Source organism: Carassius gibelio, chromosome A5 (genome assembly GCF_023724105.1).
Source record: "Carassius gibelio isolate Cgi1373 ecotype wild population from Czech Republic chromosome A5, carGib1.2-hapl.c, whole genome shotgun sequence".
Taxonomy (NCBI): domain Eukaryota; kingdom Metazoa; phylum Chordata; class Actinopteri; order Cypriniformes; family Cyprinidae; genus Carassius; species Carassius gibelio.
Window position 1 is genome coordinate 23,945,633 of NC_068375.1, and position 22,706 is coordinate 23,968,338.

The 22,706-nt window shown below is 37.2% G+C and overlaps 1 protein-coding gene across 2 annotated transcripts in view; it reads left to right on the plus strand.

Annotated features, from left to right (window-relative positions):
* rxfp2l (relaxin family peptide receptor 2, like) overlaps positions 1–20,992 on the plus strand; it is a 30,299-nt gene extending 9,307 nt beyond the window's left edge. For both annotated transcript variants that reach the window (XM_052592667.1, XM_052592666.1), the window contains 15 exons: positions 883–988; positions 1,248–1,319; positions 3,300–3,371; positions 4,611–4,682; positions 5,095–5,166; positions 5,362–5,436; positions 6,287–6,358; positions 8,761–8,832; positions 9,547–9,618; positions 9,871–9,942; positions 12,465–12,536; positions 14,386–14,615; positions 16,574–16,984; positions 18,591–18,803; positions 19,630–20,992. In XM_052592667.1, the coding sequence (XP_052448627.1) occupies positions 883–988; positions 1,248–1,319; positions 3,300–3,371; positions 4,611–4,682; positions 5,095–5,166; positions 5,362–5,436; positions 6,287–6,358; positions 8,761–8,832; positions 9,547–9,618; positions 9,871–9,942; positions 12,465–12,536; positions 14,386–14,615; positions 16,574–16,984; positions 18,591–18,803; positions 19,630–19,769 (1,823 nt within the window). In that variant the 3' untranslated portion in view covers positions 19,770–20,992. The remainder of the gene's footprint in view (positions 1–882; positions 989–1,247; positions 1,320–3,299; positions 3,372–4,610; positions 4,683–5,094; positions 5,167–5,361; positions 5,437–6,286; positions 6,359–8,760; positions 8,833–9,546; positions 9,619–9,870; positions 9,943–12,464; positions 12,537–14,385; positions 14,616–16,573; positions 16,985–18,590; positions 18,804–19,629) is intronic.
* Positions 20,993–22,706: the final 1,714 nt, after the last annotated feature.

Genomic DNA, 22,706 nt, shown 5'->3' on the forward strand with positions numbered 1-22,706 from the left:
CTTCTGTGTCAAAACTCTATGAGCCATAATGGACAAACAATAAGTGGGAAGACCAACTGTAACAGTGTTTTAGTAATGAATGTTTTAAAATTCTGAACCATGTTTAACAGATTTTTCAATAGTTTATTTTCCTTGCCTCATTGAAAAATGTGTGTATATATATATTCTGTGATTTTGATGAGAGATGCGATTTTCTTTTTTCTTTTCTTTTTTTAACTTCACTGTTTTTAATTCTCTGATTACACCTCCCACAGTAAATAGAGATTTAACACTGAAATCTCTCTCTCTCTCTCTCTCTGATTTCAGCTTAACATCAATACACACTGTTTATTCAATTGAACTGTTGAAAGCACGAAACACAGCAGTTTATTTAAAGAAACAATAGCTTTCAGATGGTCATGCCCTGCTGTTTTTAAATGGATTGAGCAAGGCATGAAAAGGACGGAAGCACAGATTTTATACATTAATGGGAAACACAAAAGGGGTTTGAGAGGTTTTGAGACAAAAGCGTGTTTTTGTCATGTTAATGGCAGGAGTATATCTTTTTGGGAAGGCATAAAGTAATCTGTCTCTTTCATGCATACTGTCTTTATCAAATGATTTCTGAAGTCAATACTCATTAGCACAGACCCTGTAGATGAAACATTATAGCGTGTCTCATAATAACAGATACACACGCACACACAATGAATTCTAATTATACACTTAGTACCTTTACGAGTACACATTACCCTCCCCTAAAAAGAAATTAAATTGCCTAGCTAACCATATTCATTATTTATATGGACACTCTTGCTTGTTAAATACCATTCACCATTTATTTTCAATGAGCAATATTCCTGTGGGATTTCTAATGGCCTGATTCTGTCTGTTTGTTTTCAGTGTTGGACGTCTATCCAGATGTGTGTCATTGTGAGGGTCGGAAGGTGAACTGTAATGGCAAAAACCTCCTCCATGTACCTGTTGTATCCTCTAATGTAACTGCGCTGTAAGTATAACAGAGAGTGAGAGACCTTCATCTCTGTTATTCATAAAAGTAAGACTCTGACTTTTGACTCAGGTTTACTGGTTTTAGAAGGGTTTTAGGTAGTCGTCAGTTTACTAGACTAACTGGCTGACCAGTGGAACACACCTTAGGCTGGTTGCAACAGTTTTTTTTTTTTCTTCATCAAAATAAACAAAACACAAATCACTATATTTGTTTTCCGAATGTAATAGCTGCTGTTTTCCTCCCACACTTCCTTCAGAGAGCTGAACAGTAACAGGATTGAATCTCTCTCTCGTGATCTGTTCATCCGCTATAGACACCTGGAGAGACTGTGAGTGACCTTTCCTCCCATAATCCTTCTCTCTTGTTATGTCTTCTAAGCTGAAATGTCTAAGTCTCCTTGCCTTGAGCTCAAGTCATGATTTAGAAATGATGATTAGCAACCTCTTTGCAATGATTAGTTTTTACTTTTCTCTAAAATAGCAATCAGAGAGGTTTCAGAATGCGTGTATGCATGTTTAAAGGGATCAAAACAACACTCCAACTAAAGGCTGGAATACACTTCACAACTTTTGTAATCTGAACAGATTTTTAAAACACTATGTATGATTCACTTACCGACTTTGTAAATAGTGACCAATGAAAAGAGGCCATTATTCACTAAATGACTCATTACCAGACTTGTTGTGTGCCTTGTTGCTAGGAGACGCATGAAAAATTTAAACAACGTGTTCTAAAATCGTCTGAAAATATAAAAAATAGTTTGAAATCCTTCAACTGGATGGAATGGAACCAAAAGTCTGAAGCTAATAAAAACTATGCAATTTTCTATGGAATGTCCTAAAACTCTTTTAGTTTTAAATCTTTTTAACTGTAAAAATGTCACTCCCTGATGTTAGCACAAAAAGCAATTCAAATTGAAGAGGTTTAAATAATAGGCCTACAGTATATATAATATTCTAATGACATTTGCTTCAGTAGGAAATCTGCGTCAGAGTTTGATGGCAGAATATTGCAAATACTGGTTCCTCATATTAGCCATCCAACCAAAAACAAATATATTAGGAATAAAATCATGCTATTTCTACATTGTACATTTTATTTTTATATTCTTTTGCAAATATGCAATGGCCTTCACCATTCAGATAATCCTAATGTGTTATATTTGTTTACATGGCCAACAATTCACCTGAGCTGCCATTCTTCTCACTCATCCCCCATCTCTTCTTCTTTTGTCACTAAGTGCAGTGGAGGTTTTAAAGCTCAACTTCCTTTGTAAAGTTCAGACAGGATGACATTTTTATTGCCCATCAATGTCCAACTCTGTAGCACTAGCACTCAGTATAGCCAGACAATATTTACTTTTAGACAGCTGAAGAAAGACACAGAGAAGCCCTCACAAGACATCTCTTCAATTAATCATAATAAATGACAGACAAAAAAAAAGAAGATCTTTGAAAGGTTTAAATATATTTGTTACCACAGTAACTGCAAATTGATAGCAGTATGTTTTGCTTTTGATCTCCATGTCTGTTTTGTCAGTGCATTGTGTATAAGCATGGTTTTGTTTAATAAGTGATATGCTATTTAAAAGGAATTATTTGTTTCCAATAAAGGGCTTTTACATTTTACTGATATATATGCTCACTAAGGTATCATTAATTTGATCAAAAAGTAAAAAAAAAAAAAAAAAAAACAGTAATATTAGGAAATGCTATTACAATTTAAAATAATTGTTTTATGTTTGAATTTAATTTTGAATATGTAATTGATTCCTATGGTGGCAAAGCTGAATTTCCAGCAGTAGATAAAGTCAATAAATTTTTCAAACTGTGCTTATATGCTGATTTAGTGCTTGAGAAACATTTATTTTTGAAAACAGCTGTGATATTTAATTTGATCAAATAAAAGTCTCTGATGAATGAAACTTTGATAAAAAGAACATTTAATTAAATATATAGATATATTATATATATATAAAAAAACATATAAAATAAAAATGGCTGACCGAACATTAAATCATTTCACCATTACTTAGCAACTGAAAAAAAAGAATATATATATTTTTAATTATGTGAGAAGAACCATGAAATGCAATTTGAACTAGAAAATCTGCACATGGTTGAATTGGGTGTCAGGCACATGGCTACCAATTATAGATTATGCAAAAAATGTATAACAAAATATTTGACCGCAGGGTGCTGTGTTTGACTATTCATTTCTTTAGGGGTAAAACTTTTTTAATGAGGCACAAAAACACAGTGCAGCTAGAGTGACAACTCAAACTGCAGTGAATATTCTCTCTCCACAGGCATTTGGAAAGTAACAGTATAGAAATGATCTCCAAGAGGGCATTTTCAGGACTGATCTCTTTGCGTAAACTGTGAGTACTGTGTAAATGAACTGTGTGTGTAATTGTGCACATTTATATCAGTGACACATCACGTTTAACATGACATTGATCCTTCCCTGAGCTCATGTTTAAATGATTGTGTAACTGAACATCACTGACTATCTGTCCATGCAATTATGAGCGTCCCATCTATTTCTTCATACCAGTCAGTCTGAGGCTTTCATCATACACTCATTCATCCATGTAAAAGAAAAATAAGGGGAAGAAGGATGTAACAATGGGGATGGTGGATTAGGCTTGATTCAGGCAGAACAGATCCGTGATCAAAGAATGACTTTTAATGCATCTTAATGCTGTTGTGTGTTTATGTATGTACCCGGGCTCTTACTTTCAAAGGGTTTGCTTCAATATATATTATATATTATATACTATGCAATAATATTATATAGCTAAATAACCAATCAACAGTGTACTAATCAGGTCCCTATAATACACCCGGCTATTTTAAGGAGCTGAAAATAGACTGTGCCATAGGCCAACTCAAACCTGGTCTAAAGTCTGGCGCAGTGTTTTTTCTTTATTTAAAGAGCGTGTTAGTATAGGCGGGTCCACCACGCGTGTACATGTTGCTTATTAAACACAAGGAAGCACAGCAGCACACAAACATGCCAAATATTAAAAATTAATATATATATAAATGCCTTCATGTCATAATGGATAGTCATCGCATGTATCATAATTAGGCTATTTCATCTTGGAAACACGTTCTGTCATTGCGCTTGCCAAATTCTGCTCTGTAAATAGCAAATCCATCATGGCACGAGCACAACTGGCTCTTAAAGGGAACGGAAGATGAGACTCTGATTGGTTTATTGCATGTTACGCCCAAAAAAACACCCATTACTCATAGAGAATGGGGACAACCTGTTTAGACCATGCGCCCAGGCGTGCCAACTATTTTTCCGTCGTTAAAATAGCAAAATTGTATTTGGACATGCCCTGAGTGCACCTGCGCCGTGCGCTTCACACTTTGTGTTTAGAACGTTGAAATAGGGCCCTCAGTCTCTTATGGGGGAAGACTGAGAAAGGAAATAAATCACCGAGTGGAGGAAGGAGAAACAGCAGTGATGGTCATACATTAGATATTCATTTTAATGACACACTTAACAAAACCCACTTAAACATCAGACCTCCATTAAAGTGGCCTTTTCTTTCTCTGTCTCATTCTGTCTCTCTCTTGATTTTATTCTTTTTTTCTCCTTTTTTCAGTTTTTTGAGTCAGAATAACATCACGTCTTTGAAAGCAGGAATATTTAATGACCTCGGCAGTCTGGAGTGGCTGTAAGTAGGAAAACACAGACGCATACACACTCACATAGTGGATGAAATAGGATGATAGGTGCAAATTTCTTTCTCTCTTTACTTCCTTTGTTGCATTCTGATTGTTTCTGTCTGTTTCATGGGCGCTTTCCCTCTCTTTCTTGCTTGTTTTTGCTCTTTTTCAATCAGACATAATTGATGGATTGTGTTTGTCCTCTGTGAGAAGGAAAAGCAGAATTAATTTAGCCTTTCAGGGCTAAGATTAAGACCAGCCTGACCTGTTCTCATTACCAAACAAAGAGCTTCAACATGCCCTCCTCATGATTTTCTGAGGAGATGCTTATTTTCAGATGGTTCTCAGGGTCACTTTTTTAATATATTGTAATTTGTGATAAGGATGTTCATAATTTGATGTGTGTTTGTCTGTGTGTAGGATTTTGGATGAAAACAGAATATCGTCTCTGCGTCAGAAGTCTTTTGAAGGCCTGAAATCTTTATTTTTTCTGTAAGAGTGATCTTCTAATTTACCTTGTAAGATCAAACTGATGAATATATGGTATATGCAAAGCTATTGTGCATAGGCCTAAAAGACAGGAGGATAAATAGAAAATAGTATGCCTGTTTTTCATTTATTGTAAAGTGTATCCTCTGTTTATTGTATTGTGTAGCTCAACAGTATGTTTATATTTGTATTTCGCAGGTCTTTATTAAATAACACTGTTGAACAGTTTCCTAAAACTTCAATTTGTCTTGAGATGCCCCGTCTCAACTGGCTGTAAGTAACAAACATCATATTTAATTGTCAGTGGATCTATGAAGTATTTGGACAAACAGAAAGAAACACCTAAATGTGTGAATTAGATAACAAAATAATCCAAACTAATGGCGGTTGTTTTAAAGTTACAGCACAATATGTTTATAACAATAGATGTACAGTACTGTTAATCAAGTTACCAATGAAGATAAAAAATAAATAAAATAAAAAACTCACTTTCTGGTTGTCAAACATTGGTGGACCATGGCTCTAGTTATTGTGATGAACTACTCTGCTCATCTATGTGAACTTGAGGGAAACTGACTTTATATATTCACCTTAACATCCAGTTGGCTAAGAATAATATCAAAAATGGGGAAAAAATTGAAGCAAGTTCTGAGAAATGGTTTGGCGTGATGTGTTTGTGGACACACTGCCTGTATTAGCTGAAGGTTTGGAATATGTGGCTACATGTTACTCTTATCACTGGTTCCTCTGGTGTTAGGAATAATAGTTTCTATTTGGCTTTTGGGCTTTTTGACTTTCTGACTTTGTTGATGGTAAAATGTGGGCAATAAGTGGGTCAGTTAATTTTGGAAGTACAAGCTATTGTTACAGCTTTGTTTCAGTAAATGGTCCTTTTTTATTATTATTATTTTTTTACTGGAGAGTAAGTTTTGAGAGTTCTTCTATTCTCGTATAGTAACGAGAGAAAAATGTGTAAGTGTCCAAATATGTTTAGTTGCCACTTTTTAGTTTTTTTTTTTTTTTTTTTTCTAAACCAAAATCTTTATATTTAATAAAGTATAATATATTTAAATCTCCTACTCTACACACTCCGGTGATCAGCTGAAGGTGTTTGTATCTGCAGGGAAATGGAGGGGAACAGAATTTCATCTCTCTGGGCATCTAGTTTTAAGAACTGCTCCTATCTTACCGTCTTGTGAGTATCCACAAACCACACATACACAGTGTGGGATCTAGGGTATTTATATTATAAAACGTTTATCTGTCACAGCTGAGTTTGGGAGAAGTGGACAGAAGTGGGGCTCATCTACAGTCTCTCAGCTCGGCTGGAAGAACTTACAAATAAATGCAGATTTAGGTTGAACTGAATAATTTAAGACCTGAGTAGATTAAAGACACCCGAAGCGAATAAATTACAATAATTACTCATGTTTTAGATGTACATGTTGATATGTGTCAGGAATATCTGGTGCAGTGGTGTAAAGCCTTTGATTTGATCTGTCAGTGGCATTTGAAGGACAGTCAGTCCTGAGGGACTGAGCCTGCTGCATCATGACAGCATTTTGGTGTATTTTCAACTACAGGCAGTTTTATGTCCCAGAAGTTGTTTTTAATTAAAACTGACAGATTTTAATATTTCATTATTATGTTTTTATTTTTACAAATATGTTTGCCTATTTTACCCTAGACACCGAAGTGTAAAGGGTTAGTTCACCCAAAAATCTAAATTATATCATTAATAACTTACCCTCATGTTGTTCCAAACCCGTAAGACCTCCGTTCATCTTCAAAACACAGTTTAAGATATTTTAGATTTAGTCCGAGAGCTCTCAGTCCCTCCATTGAAGCTGTGTGTACGGTATACTGTCCATGTCCAGAAAGGTAAGAAAAACATCATCAAAGTAGTCCATGTGACATCAGAGGGTCAGTTAGAATATCTTGAAGCATCGAAAATACATTTTGGTCCAAAAATAGCAAAAACTAAGACTTTATTCATCATTGTCTTCTCTTCCGTGTCTGTTGTGAGAGAGTTCACTGCAGTTTAGTGATACCCGGTTCGCGAACGAATCATTCGATTTAACCGATTCTTCTTGAACCAGTTCACCAAATTGAACTGAATCGTTTTAAACTGTTCGCATCTCCTATACGCATTATTCCACAAATGACTTAAGCTGTTAACTTTTTTAATGTTGCTGACATTCCCTCTGAGTTCAAACAAACCAATATCCCGGAGTAATTCATGTACTCAAACAGTACAGCCTGATCTCACAGTCAAAACTTACATATTTAGACGTAAATTAAAACTGTCCAATACGTATGTGCCTTTACGTATTTACAGTGTCATTTACGTATGATCTGGACGTAATTACAGGTTCGATACATATCAAAATTTACGTAAAAACAACCTCAAATACGTACAGATAGAACGTGTTCTCTGACCAGTCAGTTATCCATAGAAATTTGCTCATGAAGCTGCTTTTCAATGCGTATCTGAAGTTCTGCTACAAGATGGCAGCCCCCAGCCGACTGCCAATCAGGCGGCAAGGAAGTCGACCGGAAGTTGAAGTCAGCTGGGGGCTGCCATCTTGTAGCAGAACTTCACTTGCGTTAGCATTCCCATTGACTCCCATTCATTTTGGCCTCACTTTGACAGCGAATAACTTTAAATCTGAGGCGTTTAAAGACTCCGTTTGTCCATTATTTATTTCTAAAGATACACGACAATGTATAAAGGGCTCCATTACCTTCTATGTTACATGTTAATATTTTTGGACCAAAATGTATTTTCAAAGCTTCAAAAATTCTAACTGACCCTCTGATGTCACATGGACTACTTTGATGATGTTTTTCTTACCTTTCTGGACATGGACAGTATACCGTACACACAGCTTCAATGGAGAGCTCTCGGACTAAATCTAAAATATCTTAAACTGTGTTCTGAAGATGAACGGAGGTATCATGGGTTTGGAACGACATGAGGGTGAGTTATTAATAACATAATTTTGATTTTTGGGTGAACTAACCCCTTTAATGAAAATCTAGAAAACAATAAAAATGGATTAAAACAAAGTAAGACTTGTGTGCAAACAGTATATGACTTGAATGTATGTGGACTTTCACTAATGTGAGCTTATACAAGAGTTAATGAAACACTCAGGATGAAAATCTACATTTCACTCTAGTGTAACGTAATCTTACATCGACACTGTGTGTTTGTTGTGATATCTGATCCAGCTCAATCAGTCTATTTCTCAATCCAAAAATGTTTCAGTTATCAGGACATGTCACGTTTCTTCAAAAATGTGAATATTTTAAATATTTTGATATGTCCTGTGCTTTTCAGACGTAATCTGGGACTGCCAATGTGTCCTTGTGTACTAATGCATTATTGAAAATTTTTGTGGTAGTTTCTGGAAGCATGAACCAGATAGATAGATCTTAAGTGTGATCTTCAGACTCTATTATGACCCAGAGATAGAAGCAGAGCTGATTTACATATAGATGTATAAGACTTCATTCTGCGGCACTGAAAGCCTTAATGAATTTGGGTATACGTTTGAGGTGGTGCTATTATACATATGTCTTTTTCTGGTTTAGAGCGTTAAGGAGAAATCGCATCAGCACCATTGAGGAGGGAACATTTGCAGACATGCAAAGATTGATAGACCTGTGAGTATACACACAAACACATGCACACAGGTAAATGGGGGCATTCATTTTTACAGAGTCCCTAGCTACATTTTGTTGTCGTTATATTTTCAGGTCATTGCTTATAAAAATGTGTGCACCAGAGAGAAAGCAGGGGATTGTATTTGTGAGCTTTTACATACAAATGAAAATTCTGCCTCTCGTTCTCATTTACTCACCCTCACGTCATTCCGAATCTGTATTTCTCTCTTTCTTCACTAAAACACAAAAAAGGATGAACAATGTTTACATGGCTCTCTCCCAGAAAGCATACAGAAATGAAAAGCAGAAAAGGGCTGAAGTTTGTGTACACTCACAGCTAAGGTCGAGGCCAAGAGTTTAGTCAATTTTGCCCTGTAACATAAAGGTATCATATAGCTTTGGAAGATTCATCTATGAAGCACCTTTTTTTCTTAATTTGCCCTTGTGTTCCATGAAAGAGTGACAACACGTAGGTGAATACATTTTGACTGAATGTTCATTTTTGGGTGAACTCTCCCTTTTAGCCAATCTCTGCTCAGATTTTGATGTCAGACAGAGAGCGACAGAAAGAGAGACACCTGCTCAGATAATCTCAGCCTGATAAGCACAAATGGTGGAACAGAGTTTCTATTTGAAGATCTTTTAGTTTAATTTATTTCATGAATGATTAAGTTGAAAAATGATCCATTGAATTTGCTGTGACTTGATTTACAGAGATGTGTCGGTGAACCAGATTAAAGACCTGCCTCCATCTCTGTTCCAGAACCTCAAGAACCTCAAACAGCTGTGAGAGCCACATTCTGCACTTTATTATTTATGTTGCAAATTGTTTTGTTTATATTCCCTCTTTCTACGCTTAAAAGTTCAGCTGTAATTTTATTGCGGTCCCTCAGTTGCACAAAACTTCAGTGTTACTCATTTGTGATTCACTGATTGGTTGAAAGCCTGTTCAGATGAAGTGACAGGCCTTATGAATCATAGTGCAGCGTTTATCGATATCTGTTTTACTGTTTGTGTGTCTGTGTGTGTTTGTTTCAGAAATATTTCCAACAATCCCTTGGCGCATATATGCGACAATCAGTTTGACAGTTTGGTGAATCTACAGTCACTGTGAGTAAACAGAAATGAACAGATCTTAAGTTATTATGTTGGTGCTGTGTATTAGGGGGGATCTTTTATTTAAAGGGGGGGGGGGTGAAATGCTATTTCATGCATACTGAGTTTTTTACACTGTTAAAGAGTTGGATTCCCATGCTAAACATGGACAAAGTTTCAAAAATTAAGTTGTACGTTTTTGAAGGAGTATTTCTGTTCCAAAAATACTCCTTCCGGTTTGTCACAAGTTTCAGAAAGTTTTTTTCGAGTATGGCTCTGTGTGACGTTAGATGAAGCGGAATTTCCTCATATGGGTCCTAAGGCACTTCTGCCGGAAGAGCGCGCACTCCCGTATAGCAGAGCACTGAGAGCGCAACAGACTTCACTGATCAGAGCGAGAGCATCGCGAAATGTCACAAAAGGAGTGTTTTTGGTTGCCAGGGCAAGACAACCCTGCACAGATTACCAAAGAAAAAACAGCATTAAGGGACCAGTGGATGGAGTTTATTTTTACAGAGCATCAACGGAGTTGTGTAAGTGTTTGTGTTTGTTCCCTGCATTTCGAAGATGCTTGTTTTACAAACAAGGCCCAGTTTGACGAAAGATTTGCGTATCGTTTATTTTTATTAAGGATGATGCAATCCCAACGAAAAAGGGTCACGATCGTGTGTTGGAACCGCAGGTGGTGAGTAAAACTGCTTCAAATATCTCTTCCTCATTGTTAGTGCGTCCGCCTCCCATCGGAGACCCGGGTTCGAGCCCCGCTCGGAGCGAGTCGTTGCTGTTGCTGCTCTCGTTCAGTTTCAGCCTCAGGATCTGATTCTGGATCATAAATAAACGGCTGAATCTGACTGTTAGCCATGGTTTATTTTGGATGATGGTTTTTTCCTCCAGGTAATGTCAGAGCCATTAAATATGTTTTTCAATGGCTCTGGGTAATGTCACAGCTTCCAAACGCTCTCAACCCAAAAGCCTACTGGCGCTCGTGATTCTTTAGCTCCGCCCACACGCCACGCCTCCAGTTGGTCGTGTTTTTTCGGGAAAAATCAGTACAGATTATCTTTCTCTTATGAATATAATAAAACTAAAGACTTTTTGGAGTTATGAAGGATGCAGTACTACTCTATAGGTACTCAAGATTAACAGGATATTGAGTGAAAACGAGCATTTCACCCCCCCCCCCCCCCCTTTAATCATGTGTGCATGATTAAGAATTACACAGAAATCTACATCATATTTACATGACCTTCATATCCAATAATTGACTGCTGGTGTCAGCAAGTAATCAAACCACTGTTAATCAGAGAATAATTAAATATCACAGTGAATGAGCTCTTTATACAGACTCTGATTAGGCATTCAATTATGGTTACAAACCTATTATTTTAATCTTATATAATGGGTTTCATTATAAGGGTAGGGTTTCACAATAGATGGGTATACTTTAGGTTACTCTGTGCCTGTTTTAATAAAGCACTTGCGGGTTTAACAAGCATTCCTGTTCTGTCACTGGTCCTTGCATTTTCCCCACAGTGTCTTGGAGTGAAGCAGCTCAGCTTTTTTTTTTCTTTTCACTTCTGCTGCTTGAGCTCTGTAGACCTGCATAAGTAGGACATATTCCTGGATCGACATCATATGGTGTCCCTGGAAATGTATTCCTTTCAGCAAGTCATAGACCTGCTCAGAAGACATATTTAGTGCTCAGACGATCAGAAGACTCTTTAAAATCCTTAGGTGAAATAAAAATGAAAATAAATTAAACACTTACTGACATAAAGTAAGATTGGTGAGCTGTAATATAAATTAGATCTGAAACGTTGGAGTTTTCCGAGTCATTTGTGAAATTGAGGATCTCAGCCGAAAAATCTGAGTAGAACATTTTACAAAAGAAAAAGTTGTAATTTGTTCTTCCTTTATTCTCATTTCTTTCTAAGGGTACAGGAATCTAACTTGAGAACCCAAACTATAATCCTAAAGTTGGATGCCAGTGATTGGTTAATAGTAATGTTGTTTAAGGTTGTATTTACAGATCCAGGAACAGCTTCCATTTCTATGCTGGAGTTCTATTCTTACAAACCCACTCACTATTGCAATCCCCAGTGAATTCTGCTGGACTTACCAACAGGCATCATGAAAAAAAAGCAACCAAAAAATGCCCCTGAATATATGTACATACATCAGGAAAATTATTTCTGGTTGATTGCATGTTACTAACAACCAGAGAGACAATTGGGCAGAGATAAAAATAAATAATAAATAACATTACAACATAACATAACTTAAAAAAGATAACTATTTTGACTGTAGGCAAATTCTAGAATCGCAGTGAATGTTGTTTTGCAGTCCACAGATTACAATGCTATGATGTACGATATGTAAGATAGTCACGATGTTTAGTGAGAGCCATGTTCAGAACTGCCTTTGTTTATTCAGCTGGCTATACTGGTCTACAGTTCTCAGTTTTATTAGCTTTTATACAATGTTGTTGTATTCTGGATAAAAAACACCTGCTAAAAATGTGTCTATTCTGTGTGCAGGAGTATGGAAGAGGTAGAGATTCCCAACATCAGCATCAGGATGTTCCGGCCCCTAACTAACCTCACTCACATGTGAGCATACTAAAATGTTACTGAAAAACTTTGATTTTCCAATGACATCTATACATTTTCTCTAGTTAACTTTCTTTGTTTCCCTTGATTCATTCCAAATTCGTTATATATCTATACACACGTTGTTACACTTTGCCCTCTATGGAGAGTTATCAGTTTGTTCCAGATATTCACATTTTGCACCTCAGTCTCTCATGAGCGAAGACAAACACACCAAAAACCTCTATTAAGCCAGAAAGTCACACAGCTCGCCCTCTGAGCGCGATACAGAGAGAGGTCATTACTGCTGAATGTCGGCTAGATGGTAGCTGTCAGTTGGAGGGTGAATGATTACTGCATTTGAAAAGACAAACCTGCCGGTAAATGCAGCTCAACTTGAACTCCTGATTATTTCCAAAGATTATCTTGCTTCTTTCAGCTTGAGAACTATCTTGAACTTTTCTTCCATCATATTTAATATCTCCCGAACAGATGTGCTCCCCTCTGGGGAAATGAAAATGAAATAAAAAAGTAGTAGAGTGCAGGCATTCAGAGAGACTTTTTAATGGAATGCCATCATTTCTTTATGAGGAATCAGCCCCCCCACACCCGAGCTGAACAAAAGAACCGCCGTGTGTCGAGGAGAAGTGCTGTATAAAGTCTTTAGAGCTCTGAACCTCACGCTGAACCTGTCCGCACTTTGATGTGGAGATGAGGTTTTCGTAATTGTTTCTTTGCAGTTATTATCCGTGCTAGAATTTCACTTTTGATCTGAGACAGGCCCACTCTAGCAGACTGCGACAGTAATATAAGGTTAGCACTGCATTTGACAAACCTGTTGATTCGTTTGATGAGGCGTAAATGTGAACAGATCAGTTTGTGTGTGTTATAGTGAAACACACGTTTTAAGAACAGGTAGAGAAACAGACGCCCAGCGGGTAAAGTGTTCATTCAGGTACAAGTATTAGGTGAAGGTTCAAGCATGTTTTCTTAACAAATTCTGTAATAATTTACTCATCCTCATTAACATTACATTTTTTATCTGTGGAAAACAAAAGATGAATTTGTAGGTGAATATCCTGATGATTCTTCCATATAATTAAAGTGAATAATAATAAAAGTGGTTCATGACTTATGTGCTATATTTAAAGCCATATTGAAGGGTTACTTACTCAAAAATGAAAATTAGCCCATAAATTATTTTTCAGACGGATCCACTCAGAGTTATATAAAAAATCTTCTTTGATCTTTCAAGCTGTTTAATGGCACTCAACAGTTGTGTTGCTGTGCATCAGTCCAAAAGAAGTGAAATAAAAGCATCCCTTCATACTAAAAAGTGTCTCACATTGCTCTGGAAAGGTGAACAAAGTCGTCTTGCAGCAAATTGATGTGTTTTTGTAAGAAACATAACCGTATTTAAAAGATAATAATCAATTTGGATTGATGCACTGCAACACTCGCTGACTGCCATTAAAGAGCTTTTTAATAACTATTTTTTTATATAACTGGATTCATCTGAAAGAAGAAAGTCATATAAATTCCTAGTAGCCTTGAGGGTGAGTAATTTATTGGCTAATTAAAATTTTTGGCTAAACTAACCCTTTAAATCTCTGTCTAACACATTCAAATGTAAGTCATAAAAAAAGAAAATCAAAAGAAACATACCAATGTTCAGTGTTTAATAAACAAGTCGTTTTTAATTGGATATTTTCATTCGTTTATGAGTCAGACTAATCGGTTTTCCAAATATCATTTTAAAAAACTTCCATTAACCATTTTTATGAGATTATTGATAAAGTATGCAATTATGTGTAAAACAACTTTTCTTTTCTATTCTCTCTTTTTTTTTTTATGTGTTGGATAATTTCAGTTATTTTAAGCGTTTTGAGTTCTGTGGATATTCTCCCAACGTGCGGAGCTGCAAGCCAAACACAGACGGCATCTCATCCTTTGAGAATCTGCTGGCAAACATCATTCTGCGCGTGTTTGTCTGGGTCGTCGCCTTCATCATTTGCTTCGGAAACATCTTCGTCATCTGTCTGCGGTCCTGTATCGCTTCAGAGAATCAACATCACACCATGGCCATCAAATCCCTCTGCTGTGAGTCCATTATACATCAAACATGAGCGCCACACAACCAATACGCAGCTCCTACTCAGCCCCAGTGAAACTCAAATGATCCATCAGTCCAAATTCATTTCATGTGCTAAAAAAGGGAGACATGAAAACTTTCAAACTTAAAACAGTTGTCTGACTACATCAGATAAGAGTGACATTTCTATCCATGATACAATAAACTAAATCAATATAAAAGTCAATATAAAACATTATTTCACAACAGCAAAACACACTTTAGATTAAAATAATACTATAATGCTTTAGACTATATATTCAACAAGAGAAAACTAGGGGTGTTCAAAAATAATGCGATCTGAGAGATAATCTGATTTTATCAAATGATCTCGAGACATTTGAAAGCAGGGTCTAATTTTGGAAGTTCACATGCATCAGACAAACAGGCTTTAAGTGTCGCAGTTCCCTCTAATTGCAGCATTTACACACATATGTGCCATTATATGCCATCAGCTAATTATACACATCAACACATAGCCCTGAAACTCACTAAATTATACATCTATGCAGTATCACAAGCTTTTAATAAACATCAAAACACACACTCTCTTTCCCACCCACTGGGCAAATTAATTATTACAACAGTCGGTATCTTTAGACACGAACAAAGAGAGCTTTCTGACTTGTGTACGACCTCGCTGACACATGACACACACTGCAGCAACAAGACTCATACCTGGACGCACATACACAACTTCATTCCACGACAGAAATGGAAAGTTTGATTAGAACGGGTTGGATCAGCGTGCGATATCTAGAGCTGTTCAGCTGGGGATCAGAGTCTGAGGACTAATCAGTGTCTCAGTGATGGAGAGAGATAGCAGACAGCAGGCTGAAAAGAGGTGGACGGATGAACAGATGGCTGGATGGCTGCAGTTTTTTAACCCACGTAGAGTTGAAAGGACACGTTGCTCTCTTAAATGATCAAACCCTGTCGCCTCCTCAGATGAGAGACATGCAGAGAGGTGAGAGTTTGTGGTCTGGTGTCTCACCAGCTTTGGAGTTTCCCACCGGGTGACATTGGCTGCAATATGTTCAGTAGAGGGATGGGGGGTTGTTAGGGGTCTTGATGTATCTGTAGGCCTTCCTTAGTTATTCAGCCAGGACTAGAATAACACAGTATTAATGTTTACTTGCAAAAACCCATTCACAGTGTGTGAAACTATTTTGATGAATGAAAACGAAGTGTGAGACATCTGTGAGGCAGGGAAAGTGATTTGGAGGGTGGGCAGGGAATGAAAATGTGTGGGTGATTTGGTATTTGTTCATTATTAGCTGAATCAGCTGCTCAGCAGGTTTCTGGGACACACAAAGAGAGAGAACTAAACAAAAAAAAACAAAAAAACTGGCATGACCATGCACACACTACCGTAAGTAAATACCAGAAAGCAATAGAAGATGACTGACTGACTGACAGACAGATCAATAGTTTTCATACACTATTGTATTTATTATATTTTGAATTAGCTTATATTTTTATATTTCAGTTTTTTATAATGAATGTAATTCACATTTTAGTAATTTTATGTGAACAAAAACTAATAAAAATATTAGTTTTTGTTTATTTTTTAAGAACAAATATTTCCACGTAGATTTTATTTATTTTTATTGCAGATATCTAGTAATTGTAGCACTTAAATGTACATATTTCAGTTTGTTGCCAAAGCAACATTTTAATTTCTGTTTTTGTTTTTTAAGCTAATATTTCTATTTTATTGCATTTCAGCTTTATTTCATCTACTGAAAAAGATTTTTAATAGTTTTAATCAGCCATGCAACAAATAAATATATGTGTTAAATAGATGCATTGAAATGTGTTTGGATGGACAGAGGGGCAAAAGGATAAAGGATGAATGGTTGGCAATGATAGATTGATGAATAGATGCTAAATCATGTATTAAGATACATTTGTTTATCTCTGATAGGTGCAGACTGTCTCATGGGCGTGTATCTGCTTTTCATCGGTGCCTTTGACATCAAGTATTGCGGCGAGTACAACCGTCATGCTCAGATATGGATGGAGAGCCTGTCCTGCCAGCTGATTGGCTCTCTGGCCATGCTGTCCACAGAGGTCTCTGTCATGATGTTGACCTACATGACACTAGAGAAGTACCTGTGCATCGTCTTCCCCTTCCATCATTACCGTCCCGGACGAAAGCAGACCCTCTGCTCACTGACCTTAATCTGGCTGCTAGGATTTATCATTGCCGTTATTCCCTTCTGGGATAAACAGACATTTGGAAATTTTTATGGGCGGAATGGAGTATGTTTCCCTCTTCACTCAGACCAGACAGAGAAACCTGGAGCCAGATGCTATTCTACAGCCATTTTTCTCGGTGAGAGCAGAGGGCACTGGAGTGTGTACATTTTGAACTGATTATGTATGAGACCTGGATAAGCCAGTGTGTGTGTTTGTGTGTGTGTGTGTGTGTGTGTATCATTCTCTGGAGGTGACTAAGCTTTGAATTGGGCTTGTCCTGGGTTATCTAACAATATTTCTGCATTTCCCCAGAGATTCAATCGTGCAGTTTTATTTTTTTGTAAAGTAAATAAATAAAAAAGTCCGCCCTGGTCGCAATAGTCACCAGTCTCTGAACAACAAAAAAATATATATATGTAAATAGATTAAAATAAAATAAAATATTTAATTACTTTTTTTTTTTTTTATCATTTTCCAGCAAAAATATCTAAAGATCAAGTACATCTAAAGTACATCTCTTTGAAAAGACTTGTTTTTAGAGAATACATAATTAATTAATATTTTTAATATCCATTTCTGCCATTTTTTTAAGGAAAGGAGGAAAAAGTAGTAGGAAAACTTAATTAAAAGTCTTCCTAAAAGTCAAGTCTTCTTTTATGAAGATATTCTGAATATAATTTTTAAACATATATAAACAATTTAATACAAAAAAGCTTCCCAAGCAAATATTACAAAAATTGCAAAAATAAAAAGACCTTATGTGTCTGTGTGTATATATATATATATATATATATATATATATATATATATATATATATATATATATATATTGTCACGGGAGGAGCACAAGACAGACACAGTGGGCGTGGCGTCAGGCCTCGGAGAGGCTTTTATTAACAGAAATCATAAAACAAAGGGAATAAAAGTGGCCAAAAGGGGGAAAGTGTCCAAAATAACAGGGAATCTGGTGTCCTCGTTGTGCTGCGGGGTTCGTGTGGGTCGGGCAGTGTTCATGGAGGAAGGGTCCAGGTAAGGGGCGGAGTCCGGCGGCCGCACGCGCTCCCCTCCTTGGTCCGGGGCGCGAGGGGCGGCGGCTTCCTCTAGCGGCCGCATCTCACTCGTCGGCCGCGGCGCTGGTAGGGGATGGACGGCCCGGCATCCTGGCCCGTCGGCCGTGTAAACGGGTGCGGTTCTCCTCCGGATCGCGGGTCCGGCTGCTCACGTCTCTTGTGGCGCGGGAGTCCCTCAACGCACCCTTCCTGGACCCACGAGGACACCAGTGTGCATGCACGGGGAAGAGACCGGTCTCCTGAGGAGAGGCGCGTTGGGCTTTTAAACAGCGGCGGTAATGAGGCTCCACTTCCTTCAGGTGTGCCCCATCACACGCCGCCAGCCCTGACTCGTCCAGCGCCCCTCCTCTCACACACCCACTCCAGTCGGGAGCCTGGTGAAGGGCGGCGATTTAGGACGGGGTGCCGGTGACAATCAGGGAGGAGGCAGCTGACTCGTCACAATATATATATATATATATATATATATATATATATATATATATATATATATATATATATATATATATATATGTGTGTGTGTGTTTGTGTGTGTGTGTGTGTGTGTGTGTGTGCAGATAATGTAGAAAATGACTAAACTGGTGAAACTTTCACAGTCAAATTCACATCTTATCCAGTTCAACACATTTTTCGCCTGATGTTCCTAAAGATTTATTCATGTTTTTCTTTCAGGTCTAAATCTGCTGGCTTTCGTGGTAATTGTATTCTCCTACTCCAGTATGTTTTACTCTGTCCAGAAGACGGCGAAGACAGCACGTCAAACAGTTTTCGATCGAGAAGTCACTATTGCAAAGAGATTTTTCTTCATTGTGTTCACTGATGCCATGTGCTGGATCCCCATCTTCATCTTGAAGATACTCTCACTACTAAGAGTACAGATTGCAGGTAAGTAAACACGTGTGATCCCATGCTACCTAATATGTGTGAGAGAACATGCCGACCGGGCATTATAAGTGTGTCTCTTTACTCATAATCGTGACCGCAGTTTGGCTGCACATTAGCTAATGATCTTAACGAGGCAGCTCATTAATATTACACCATGGTGAAATGAGATGTGTACTGCAAGAGCTTTACATTCAGATCTGACCTCTCCTTCGGTAAATATTGATTTTATTTAATTTTATTTATTGTTTGCTTTGTAAACTTTGACACACTGCACAAATCTTTTTACATAACTAATATAAATAAATTGCTTCACACAGAGTGACAAGTTAACATAAATACATCCACTGGGGCATTACTCTTAATGGGACAACTTTTCTGTACATTATACATTTTTAGGGGTATATAAGTTACAAAGTTGTCCCTTTAAGGTGAAGGTACTAGGTAATACTAGTGGACTACTAATAAGATGCTAATGTATCTTAAAAAAAGAGAAATAGAAAGATTAATATGGATTATAATGTATGGTGAAGTACAAATAAAACACTTCAGGTTATTAAAATGGAGAATCAAGCTTGTCTAGTGGCATATTGTTAATAAAATCAAGTAAATATCTGTTGACAACTGTTAATAGCCTGTCTGAGCCGAGAGGCACATTTTTGATTAGTCGATGGCTGAGGAGCTGAAGCCCCGGGCACATGGAGGATTAGACATTCAACAGCCATGAGCACACATGAACACTTATCAGCTCGAATGGCTTTGCAGTTCTTCTCTTGGACAATACGGTTTAATCTGCACTTTCTTTTCTCTCTCTCTCTGTCTCCTCCAGGCACCATCATTCTGTGGGTGGTGATATTTATCCTGCCCATAAACAGCGCCCTGAACCCCATCCTGTACACTATCACAACCAGCGCCTTTCAGCAGAGACTCAAACTGTGTTTGAAATATCGCTGCCAGCAGACAAACTGACACAAGCGCACACATACGCACACTATGCACCTGCTCTGAGTTTAATATTCCATGTGGAATAAAAAGTAAATAGATGACAGGATAATGACCACACACACACACACACACACACACACACAAGATGCTCTCGTTCTCAGCTCAAGCTAATAAGGCTTATAAGGGCCTGCAGGGTTGAAGTCATGAGAGCACACACGGAAACATTAAGCAGCAGACCATCAGAAATAATATATGCATTTGCCATCAATATGTAAAACCAGGCCTTATATGAAAAAAAGAAACAAAGAAATCACGTACATGCAAAAAAACTGCCAAATAGACGTAGAGCATTGCGTGTACAGGCAGGGAAAGCCAAACTCTGGCTGTCAGAGGATGCAGGCAGGAAACAGTTCAGGACGAACCCGGCAGGGTGACAATTGGAACCCTTCCAACTCATTTAATTGCATTTTTACGAGTTTGCCTTGCAGATAATGAAGCAAGAAGAATAGTATGTGTATTTGGCATGCTGTCTGAGGAGAGGGCTCCGAGCTTGGTTATTTTTTCCAGAACCCGGGGCACTTCCACCCTTGTCCGAGGGGAGGGCTCTGAGCTTGGCATTTGCCTGAAGGGACAGCGCCCCCACCCCTTAGGAACGGGTCGATAGTGAGGTTTCGGGGTGGCGGAGGGATAATGAAAGTCTAGAGAGAATGAAAGTGCGGCTGCTATGATTATTTATAGTGGTTCTCTCTCGTGGTGGTTGGATAGATTAAGCATTTACTGTTAGTGATTTGGCCGGGTTGATTATCTGCGTGTGCTCCTTCTGAAATTTGTCAATAAAACATCACTTAGTGTGCTTGTACGGTTGTGTTTGGAAAACAGAAAGGCGGTAGCATACAGTCAGGATAGAAAATGTCCAGATAGACCAAAAACTATATACTGGAGTGAAAGAAATGAGTAGGCTTTAAAAAAGATGTCAAAATCAAAGATCAGACTAAGACTAATCATAACACTTCATCCATGAAAAAGTACAAAGAAATACAGATCATGATGGTGTTCACGTTGGCATCAAATGACAGATTTGTTCCAGATTGCTGTTATTAAGATTACATGAAATTATTGTGAGAGGTAATTATTTCTTTAAACTCACGGCTTTCATTTGTCTGCTGTAATTTGTCAGTTGTCTTCAATATGTAAAATGAATGTAAAATCCAAATAATTGCAATGAATAAATTATAATTATTTCATTACATTTCATTGCACTCATTTGGCAGCACTGACTCTTTTTCCTTTGCTCTGACATATATATATATATATATATATATATATATATATATATATGTCAGAGCAAAGGAAAAAGAGTCAGTGTATTATCTTACCACTAAATCAGCTTGTAAAGAATGCCTTTTAAGAAAGACATACAGACCTCATTACCAGAGAGCAGCTTTACCGAACACTGTAAAAAATAAAAACCGCTCCAACTCAAAATATTCTAGTGATTTGGCCAATTGAAACATTTAGATCACCCTTAGGGCAAGTTTTTTTTTTTTTCATTGGCTCAAGTTAAAAAATATAGATGTTAATCATTACCCTTTTTTTAATTGGATAAAAAAATTATAATAATAACAAAGAACATTCAGTGTAGACAAGGGTTCTTTAACACTGTCCTGCAGAGATTTGCTCCAGTTCTGACACACTTGAACAAGCTAATCAACATCTTCAAGCAGGTGTCTTTGATTTCACAATCATGACTCAAAAACAAATTGAAATATACAAATCTTGGTTTGGAATACTTTCCTTGTTTCCAGTTAAAGAATAATCCATGTCATGTATAATATAGAAGATACAAAATATTATGATAAAAATACATTAATACATTTCTCCCACTCAGTTGGTTAAAGACTCCGACCCAACACTATACAGCTACATCCATCCATTTTCCACAGCACAGGGATGCTGGAACCCATTCCAGAGTCTAAAATACAGTCACACTCAGACCTACAGTGTTTCCAATTCACCTGTCCCTGCATGTCTTGAGATTGTGAGGGAATTTCTTATCTTACCTACTGTACTACACAGTGCCTTTAAACAAAAAATCTGAATGTCCTTTCAAGTATTTTAATGCCACAAACATGGAAGATCCAGTAATTATTTCACCCTCAGAAGTGCTCAGTGTATTGAACCAGTACTTTATAAGCAAACTTTTGTTTTCCATGGACTAAACTTACCTAAATGCAATCCAATCAGATTTGTGTTCTATATGCATGAAATGAGGGGATTCCATCTAATCTTTTTTTATTTACCACCTATTATTTTCAACAGGTCCTCAAATCTTTCCAACAATGTATCTGCTTAATGACCTTATAGACTGATTTAAATGCAACCATCTATAATGCTGTATCAGTAACATCTAATGCTACATTTGATCCAGTTACAAAAAAAAAGACCTCTATCTCGCATTGATTCAGATTCTGACATAACAACCAGAATGTTATAAGAAATCTTATCTAATAGGTCTGAAATGTGGCCTCAGTGATTTTTTTCTGTCACCTGAGCCAGCCAAGCTACTAGACAATCAATTCACTTAATCGATACAACAGATGAGGCACAATCAAGACTGAAGAGAGAAAAGGAGAGGTTGTGTGTGTGTGTGTGTGTGAGTGTGTGAGAGAGAGAGACTTAAACAACCTTTAATCAATCAAAAGATGGCACACTTGGCACAACAATATAAAAGATTTTCAACAATATTCACTAAATAATTGATAGAGTCATTTTCACAAACCACAAATGAACCTCTATTTACATACCATTTGTACACGAATTCAACCATGTTTCTTGTCATATATATATATATATATATATATATATATATATATAAACATACTAAGAACATTAAAGGGATAGGTCACCCAAAAATAAAAATGTGATGTTTATCTGTTTACCCGCAGGGCATCTAAGATTTAG